The following is a 10000-nucleotide window of genomic DNA, read 5'->3' on the forward strand; positions in this document are numbered from 1 at the left end:
TCTCTAGTTTCACCTTCATTCACATTAACTTTGAAGAAACCTCCTTCCACTCCACCACACGCTTACCTATCTCTTCATTTACTAGTATAGCCACCCCTTCCCTCGTCTTTTCCTTACTCCCGACACCCTCCCCACTACACTCCCAAAGTCAAACTCCCTTTCAACTTAGTTTCACTTAATGCCAACACATCCTTCTCCCCTCTCACAAATATACAGACGCTCCTCAACTTACGTTTTAGTTAGGTTCCGAACGGCCGAACGTAACGTGAAAATGAACGTAAGTTGTTACTGTACTATACATCCATAAATTCTATTACTGTATCTTATAAAACACCCCTAAATCATTAATTATAAACATAACATTGTAAAATAGTAACATTAATTTCAAATGAATTAAATTCAAGCAACATAAATTGAGATGGTAGAGGAGAAGGAGGAGGGGGAGGAGGAGGAGGAGGAGGCAAGTCACGTTCAGTCTGTCGTTTGTGCCATGTAAACAATGGACGCAGCGTCATGCGTAAGTATCGTTTGAACTACGGAGAGCGCGCTAAACTAAAAAATTCACTAAAAAATAAAATTACAATTTTTTTTTACAGTCTGTTCAAACGTAAAATCGAAAAAACATAAAACGAATGAACGTAAGTAGAGGAGCGTCTGTACTGGCTATCTCTCCCCTTTTATTCCCATCTGTATCACACCCACGCACATTAAAAGACCCAAACCTTAGGGTTCTGGTTCGAAAACTCCCAGACCCTCATATACCTTTAGAGCTACAGAGAGCAGAATGCCTAGTCCCATCCTCCATCCCGTTTTAGTCGCCTTTTACGACCCGAGTAGGAAAACTCGGTGACAGTATTCTGTCCTCCCCTATCACGTGGGTAGGCGAAAATTTAAATATATTATATATTCAGAGAAGTGATACAGGACGGTATTAAGAATTGAGGCTCAGCCTATTGGTGGGAGTTGCATCAATTTTCTGTAAATGGATATTTCCTCTAACACGGACAAAATTATGTGTCCCTCTGGTCCGTAGGGGCGCCCCATATGGACCCTAAAGTATCAGCTACATGCTACTAAGCAGACATGCAGATGGCAATAATAATAATAACATACTAATAATAATAATAGTTATATTATATCAATAATGATAACGGTAAAGATAATCATGATGATAATAATGATAATGATAATAATGATAACGTTAATAATGATAACGTCAATAATGATAACGTCAATAATGATGATGATGATGATGACGATGATGATGATGATGATGATGATGATGATAATACATACATATACCAAGGCTTTTTCCCCCTTACAAGGGAGGTAGCCAAAAAGAAAAAGGCATAAAATTATTCTCACCCATTCCATCCCTAAATACACTACACACCCCCTCCACCCTCCCTCTCATCTCAGCACCTCCTGGATGACGGGTCATCCCTGCACCTTGTCCACTGCCCTGGGTCAGAAGCAGTGCCGCAAGACACAGCACATCCACAGCAAGGCCGCTTCATTAAATCGGCGACCCCCTCTCTCCGTCCCCCCATGCATAAAAGGAGAAGACGGGGAGATGATGATAATAATGATGATGATAATAATAATAATGATAATAATAATAATGATAATGATAATAATAATGATGATGATAACAACAGTAATAGAAATTTAATTATTAATTATTAAAATAATAATAAAAATAATAATATGATGATATGAGGATGATGAGGATGAGGGTGATGATAGTAATAATGATAGTAATGATAATGACACTAATAATAGTAGTAACAATTGCAACAACAATAATAATAATAATAGTAGTAATAATAATAATAATAATAATGATAACAATAGTGTATGAATGAAGATAATAGATACCAATACCAATAACAATAACAACAATAATAATAACAATAACAACAATAACAATAACGATAACAACAATAACAATGACGATAGCAAAAACAACATCTCAGAGCTAAGAAGCAGAGCGAGATGAAGGCTTTTAACGTGAGGTTTTCGCGGCGTCCTAGTGGGCGATGTTTGGGGGACGAGGACATTGAGGAGGAGGAGGAGGGACGTAAAAGACATACCTGAACGTTTTCTTGGGGCGTAAGGAGCGGATAAGAGGGAGAGGAGGTACGCCGCGTTTTTACGCTCTTGGTCCTCACCTGCTGTTTGGAGAGAAGAGAAATCTTGATTAGTTATAACAATATTATGATCATGTAAGCATTAGTAATGGTATACGAGTAATGAGTGTAAACGAATATATATGAATTATTTACGATTAATGGAGATATACAAAGAGAATCTATAGTATATCAACATCAGAAATTTGTATATTGTGTGTATGTACATACGACATACACCCACACGCACGCGCACACACACGAAGGCACACGAACGCACGCAGACACACATACACACATACGAACACACACACAGGTCCGTGCACACAAACACACACACACACACACACACACACACACACACACACACACACACACACACACACACACACACACACACACACACATACAAAATTAAAGCTGAGTAGATTCATGCATATTTGAGTTGTTTTGCAAAAGATAACATTGTATCAATAATACGCTTTCCCGAGACAAAGACATGTTCTCGAATAGATTTTTTCTTTATATTTCATCGTATACATGAATACATTTTCATTTGCTTAAGCTGTTATCTGTTATCTTGAAAATTCAAATGTTATTTCTCTAAGAATTATTCCAACATGTTCGCACTAAAGTAAATAATATCAGAAGTGGTTGGTTGATATGAAAAGTAAATATGTACATTTAATCACAGCAACACATGTACACAAGAACACAAATATACAAATATACACAGACATACACATGAATACACACACACACACGCACGCACGCACACACACATACGTACACACACACATGCACGCACGCACACACACACACACACACACACACACACACACACACACACACACACACACACACAATTACATTGAAGTTCAATTTACTTAGAACTTATATATACGGAAATATTTTTTAAGAATACCACAGTATGATTCTTCCGGTGGTGTTCTTACAAAAATATTTCCCTTCCAAGGATTTATATAAGATTTATTTAAGGAAAGATTTATATAGGGAATTATTTTTTAAGAGTACCACAGTAAGATTCCTACGATGGTATTCTTAAAAAATATTTCCCTTCCAAGGATTTATATAAGATTTATATAAGGAAAGATTTATATAAGGAAAGAATTTTTTTAAGAATACCACAGTAAGATTCTTACGGTAGTATTTTAGAAAAAAATATTTCCATTCCAAGGATTTATATAAGATTTATATAAGGAAAGATTTATATAAGGAAAGAATTTTTTCTAAGAATACCACAGTAAGATTCTTACGGTGGTATTCTTAAAAAATTCTTTCGCTTCCAAGGATTTATATAAGATTTATATAAGGAAAGATTTATATAAGGAAATATTTTTTTAAGAATACCGCCGTAAGTTTCTTATGGTGGTATTTTTAAAAAATCTTTCCCTTCCAAGGATTTATATAAGATTCATATAAGGAAAGATTTATATAAGGAAAGAATTTTTTCTAAGAATACCACAGTAAGATTCTTACGGTGGTATTCTTAAAGAAATCTTTCCATTCCAAGGATTTATATAAGATTTATATAAGGAAAGATTTATGTAAGGAAAGAATTTTTTTAAGAATACCACCGTAAGTTTCTTATGGTGGTATTTAAAAAAAAATCTTTCCCTTCCAAGGATTTATATAAGATTTATATAAGGAAAGAATTTTTTCTAAGAATACCACAGTAAGATTCTTACGGTGGTATTCTTAAAGAAATCTTTCCCTTCCAAGGATTTATATAAGATTTATATAAGGAAAGATTTATGTAAGAAAAGATTTTTTTTAAGAATACCACTGTAAGAGTTTGACGCTCTGCCATGATAAGTTCATTGGGCCTCTTTTTTTATCTAACTTATCTATCTGTTTATCTATTCATCTATTCATCTATTTATCTATTTATTATTTCATCTAATTGTTTACTGTGGAAGAGGTAAAATGAAGATCCAGGTTTAAATTCACGTAACACAAAAGTACTGGTTAACGGTTTTCGTTAGCGTCCACTAGTATTTAGCAATTTATCGGGACATTATCAAAGTTATATTTTCACTTGGATTAATAGCTATTGAAGCTAAATTTCTCATTTCCTATCCTCTCCTCTATTTCTTCCTATGTGTAGGGTTTCTTAGAAAAGATATAGTTTCAAATAAGACAACATTCAGGTCAAATAAACTAAAACACCATTTCATGAGACGTATGATTCTTTGTCGTTTAGTCGTAACTGACATTAAAATGTATGAATGATTGATAGAAATACACATTATGGTGTGACTTGAGTGATACACAAATTGATTCACCCTTTCAGTATGTTCCTCTGAATTGACTAAAGTCACCTGTCATTTGATAGAATAAAGGCATAAAAGACAAAGAATTATATATCGCAAAGGCGGAGCATGCCGACAGGAGACCTATCGGTCCATAACTAGGTCGGATGCAAAAATGAATAAATAAATAAATAAATAAATAAATAGATAAATAAATAAATGAATAAATGAATAAATTAATAAATTAATAAATGAATAAATGAATAAATGAATAAATTGATAAATGAATAAATGAATAAATAATTAAATAAGTAAATGAATAAATAAATAGAAAATGAATGAATGAATTAATTAATTAATTAATTAAAATTATAATAGTATAAATAATAATAAATGAAATAAGTAAATAAATGAATAGTTAAAGTTGAATAATAAACAAACAGGTAAATAGTAAATAATAATAAATTGACAGATAGATAGTAATAAATGATAATCAAGTAAATAATAATAAACAGGCAAATAGTAACAAACAAATAAATGAATGAATAAATAATAGAAGAAGAAAGTAAGACTCCTACGCCTAAAGGCGTGTAGCTCCGGCCGAAGTCGTCACCTTTGCCCTGCGTGCCTAGACAGCCATTGCTTAGAATGGGAGAGGAATATAGGACTTGAACCCACAGCTTAGTGAACTTGAGACCAGCACGCTTCCGGTTACGTCATCAGCGCACGCACGCGCACACACAAAGGCACACGCACGCACACAGACACATACACATACACACACATATGTTGGAGAAGAAAAGATATCCATAAACCAAAAAAAATAAGAAAATGTTTATCATTATCATAAATATCAAATTTCAAATCAACAAAGCTAGACTATTTATTCCTGTTGCAGAGAAGCCAAGAAGCCTTATATAATCAATCATATTTAAGAATCAAGGATAAAGATTTTTTTTTTTTGTTGTTTCTAGTAAAATAATGATTGAAAAGAAATTTTGCAATAGTTAGTATCAAATCCTGACGATGCTTTTACCGCGAAGGCAATGACTAAATATTTTTGGGCCTTTTGATGAAAATAAATTTCTTGGTGTCGACGACTTACTGGGAAAAGAGGATTCAGCAACTCATAATAGATTCAGATCCCTTCTTTTGACTCTCTTTTATTTGTCCATGTATTTCATATGAACCTGAAATCCCTTTTATATGATCTTATTCTTTCTGTCTTTATTTTTGTTCCTCTTTTTTTCCTTTCTCCTTTGTAAACTCCCAGCAGCGAAGAGAATTTCTATTTCAGTTTCTCGTTTTTTACAAAATAAACTTTTTGTTTTGCCTCAGTTTCGCTTCTGTACCTCTCCTCTTCTATATCAGAAGCACTTTTGATATTCTGGCTTTTTTTGTCCTAAGAATTTTTGTTCTGCTTCTTCGTTATTCATGGTAAAACTTTGGCGTTGATGTATTATTAATGCCTCCAATAATCATCCTTTAACGTCCACTTCTCTAGAATTTTCCTTTTTCGTAATGATTTCATGTTTCTCAAATATATGCTTATGTAGAGAAAAAAGAAGGTACAAATACGAGATGGCCTTTATTTAGACTTGCATTTCTCTTTGCGATAATTCTGTGCGCAATTTTTCGTGTGGTTTGTGTCCGTTTGTGTTCCTCCTTCCTGTACATTGATGGTAATCTTTTTGTTTGCTAATAACATCCGAAAGACTTATTGGCCACTCACGTTGTCTCTGCAACCTTAAGTAATCCTTTCCCCCTCCCTCCTTCCCTCCCTCCCCTCCCTCCCATCCCTCCCACCCCTCACTTTCCCAACCTCCCTCCAGATCCTCTCAAAACGTTGTATTTTGTTTTCTAATGTTTAGTTGTAGTTTATATTTTAGTTATTCAGTTATGGGAGATTGGTCGTTGGGAGGAAAAACAAAGACGATCTAGGAATTTATTTACTCTAACGTTTCGACCAACTTGGTCTTCTTCAGAGAGATGTACAGTAAGTGTTTACATGGGTTACAATTTATATCACTCCTATGTAACCCATGTAAAAAAAATTCTGTACATCTCTCGGTAGAAGACCAAATTGGTCGAAACGTTAGAGTAAGTCAATTCCTAGATCGTCTTTGTTTCACCCCCACCACCCAATCTCTCATTTGTCCTTTCTTCTCCAAATTATTCAGTTATGTAACGCTCAGACTCTCGTTTTCTTTTAACCGCATCTGATTTTACATAAAAAGGTTCTACTTTAGGTCTTTGAGCCAATAAGGGGTGACGTTGGACGATTTTATTTAGTTTAAGAACAGACCAGAAGATGGGATGGTTATATATTCCTTGCGACTCTGCTTCTGACCCAGGGCAGTGGACAGGATGCAGGTATGACCCGTCATCCAGGAGGTGCCAAGATAGGAGGGAGGGAGGAGGGTGGAGGGGAGTGGAATATATAGGAAATGAAATGGGTGGGAGTGATTTCTATGACTTTTTTCTTTTTAGCTACCCCCCTTGTAAGGGGGAAGAAGCCTTTGGTATATGTATATATGTATATAGACTATCGGCGAGACCATAACCTTGTAGGGATTTGACTCTACCTCGCTCCAAGTGACTTTGCTTCCATAGGTACATTATATTCACGTCGTGAGACTTGCGATTCTCTTTCCCACTGTGGAACAGGACGTTCCAATGTCGAAAGAGGCCTCGCTACTACCTGGACAAGACCTGGCGGTGCATTCGGAAGCGTACTGTCTCTCGTATTCGCTTAGTTGTTCGAATTCCATACTTCTCTCTGTTCTCAGCAGTGACTATCACCTGCCCCAACAGTCCTAAAAGCGCTTTAGTCAAAAGTAACTGGTTTTGCCGTAGGCTCGTGCCTCCTGGTTCAGGCTCTTTATTTTCTTCACACTATATATATATATATATATATATATATATATATATATAATATGTATATATATATTTTGCAGAAAAAACACTGGTAAATAAAAAACGTAATCCGAACGTTTTCGTCTATGTAAGACGTTCAGACTACGTTTCTTATTTACCAGTGTTTTTTCCTGCAAATTATATTCACGTGTCATTTGTTAAATATTGCAAAACATGTATATATATATATATATATAATATATATATATATATATATATATATATATATATATATATGTATATATATATTCCATCCTTCCACCGTAAAGTCTTGCATTTTATTTTATTTTTTCTTCCGTACAACATTCATTTCAGAGATTATTTATCACCGACGAGTTATAAATGTAGCTTTTATATCTTTCCTCCTATCTCTCTCTCTTTCTCTCTCTCTATCTCTCTCTCTCTCTCTCTATATATATATATATATATATATATATATATATATATATATATATATATATATATATATATATAAATCTTTCTCTCCTTCTCTCTTTCTCTCACGCCGTCGTTTCCAAATCCAGTCATTTTTCTTCTTCAATGCGTCCCCGACCCAACCCAGTCCGTCATTCCTTTTCGACTCCTTTCTACTCATGGTATTCCCAGAACTTCTTTTTTCAATCAAACTTTTTCCCCTTCGCCTCCGGTCCCTCCCCCCTCCCCTCCTTTCATCTCTCCCTCCCTCTTTCCCTTCCTCCCTCCCTCCCTTTTTCCTTTCTTCCCTCCCTCCCTCCCTCTCTCCCCCATCTATCCCTTACTCCCTCACTCTGCCTCCCTCACTCTCTTTCTTCCTCCCTCACTTGGCTGTCGAAGGCTTTTTCATCCTTTGGCTTTTCGCCTCGGAAGTGAAGTATTTATTTTTTTTATTTATTTATTTATTTATTGTCTTTCTATCAATTTATTTGATTGCATTTGTTTGTCTATCTATTTGTACATTTGTATATGTGTGTATTTACTTATTTAATATATCTATTTTTCAATTTAATTTAGGTTATATATTTATTTGTTTATGTAAGTATTTTTTTCATTTATTTATTTGTTTATGTATTTATTCATTTATTTATTATTCATACATTTATTTTCTTATTTATCTATTTGTTTATTTATATATTCATTCATTTACTTATTAATTGATCTTTTTTATTTACTTATTTATTCACATATATATTTGTTTATTTATTCGTTATTATTTTTTTTTTTTTTTGCACGAAATAAATTATTCCCGTCCACTGTACTCCAATCCCATAAGGTAAAAAGGGCCTTTATTACTTATGCTCTTTTGCCTCCTGAATCCTTTATCACCATCTCCCCCTCTCTCTCTCTCTCTCTCTCTCTCTCTCTCTCTCTCTCTCTCTCTCTCTCTCTCTCTCTCTCTCTCTCTCTCTCTCTCTCTCTCTCTCTCTCTCTCTCTCTCTCTCTCTCTCTCTCTCTCTCTCTCTCTCTCTCTCTCTCTCTCTCTCTCTCTCTCTCTCTCTCTCTCTCTCTCTCTCTCTCTCTCTCTCTCTCTCTCTCTCTCTTTCTTTACGTGTCATATTTTTTGTTTTTATTTCCTGTCTTGTTTTTTTTACTTCCCAACTCGTTCCAAAAAATGTTGGTGCCTCCTTTCTTTTCCTGTTTCTCTTCTATTTTCTCTTTTCTCTCTTTTCTCTCAGTCCTTCTCTCTCCCTCTCCATGGGGGGGGCCTCGCCCCAGTCCTCCTCTCCGTCCCCCCTTGTCCATCTCCTTCTTATGCTCCCCTTCCCCCAACTCCTCTTCCTTCCACTCCCCCTCCTCCTCCTCCTTCCACTCCCCCCTCCTCCTCCTCCCCCTCTTCCTCTTCCTCCTCCTTCCATTCTTTTCCTGCTCCTCCTCCACACACTCTTCTTCCCTCCCCTCCTCCTCTTCCTCCCACTCCTCCTCTTCCTTCCCCTCCTCCTCCCACTCCTCCTCTTCTTCTTTCTCCTCCTTCCATCTTTCTCCTGCTCCTCCTCCACACCCTCTTCTTCCCTTCCCCTCCTCCTCATCCCGCTCCTCCTACTCTTCCTCCTCCTCTTCCTCCTCCTCCCTCTCCCCCTCTTCCTCCTCCTTCCATTCTTCTCCTGCTCCTCCTCCACACCCTCTTCTTCCCTTCCCCTTCTCCTCTTCTTCCCACTCCTCCTCTTCCTCCCCCTCCTCCTCCCACAACTCCTCTTCTTCTTTCTCCTCCTTCCATCTTTCTCCTGCTCCTCCTCCACACCCTCTTCTTCCCTCCTCCTCCTCCTCCTCTTCCTCCTTCTCCCCCTCTTCCTCCCCTCCTCCTCATTCCATCCTTCTCCTGCTCCTCCTCCACACCCTCTTTCTCCCCTTCCCCTCCTCCTCATCCCGCTCCTCCTACTCTTCCTCCCCCTCCCCCTACTCTTCCTCCCCCTCCCCCTCTTCCTCTTCCTTACCCTGATCCACCTCTTCCTTTGCCCCCTCACCTTCTTCCTCCTTCTCCCTTTCCTCTTTCTTCTCTTTCTTTTCCTCTTTTTGATTCTTTTTTTTTCCTATTTTTTCTTCCTCCTGTTCCTCCTTCTTCCTTTCCTCCTCTTCTACTTCATGCTCTTCTTCCTTCCACATCTCCTCCTCCTCTTCTTCTTCTTCTTCTTTTTCTTCCCCCTCCTCCTCCTCCTCTTTCTCCTTCTTCTTCTTCTCCTCCTACTCCTCCATTCTTTCATTATCATC

The 10000-nt window shown here is 36.7% G+C and overlaps 1 protein-coding gene across 9 annotated transcripts in view; it reads right to left on the bottom strand.

Moving 5' to 3' along the window:
* The window catches only part of LOC143036819 (prohormone-4), a 332335-nt gene that overhangs the window by 195639 nt on the left and 126696 nt on the right, over positions 1 to 10000 (bottom strand). For 3 of the 9 annotated variants that reach the window (XM_076204617.1, XM_076204644.1, XM_076204653.1), the window contains exon 2: positions 2094 to 2174. The exons of the other annotated variants lie outside the window; for them this stretch is intronic. In XM_076204617.1, coding sequence (XP_076060732.1) covers positions 2094 to 2174 — 81 coding nt within the window. The remainder of the gene's footprint in view (positions 1 to 2093; positions 2175 to 10000) is intronic. 9 annotated transcript variants of the gene reach the window in all.

The sequence above is a fragment of the Oratosquilla oratoria genome, chromosome 2 (assembly GCF_046742065.1).
Source record: "Oratosquilla oratoria isolate Oo_2021 chromosome 2, ASM4674206v1, whole genome shotgun sequence".
NCBI classification, from domain to species: domain Eukaryota; kingdom Metazoa; phylum Arthropoda; class Malacostraca; order Stomatopoda; family Squillidae; genus Oratosquilla; species Oratosquilla oratoria.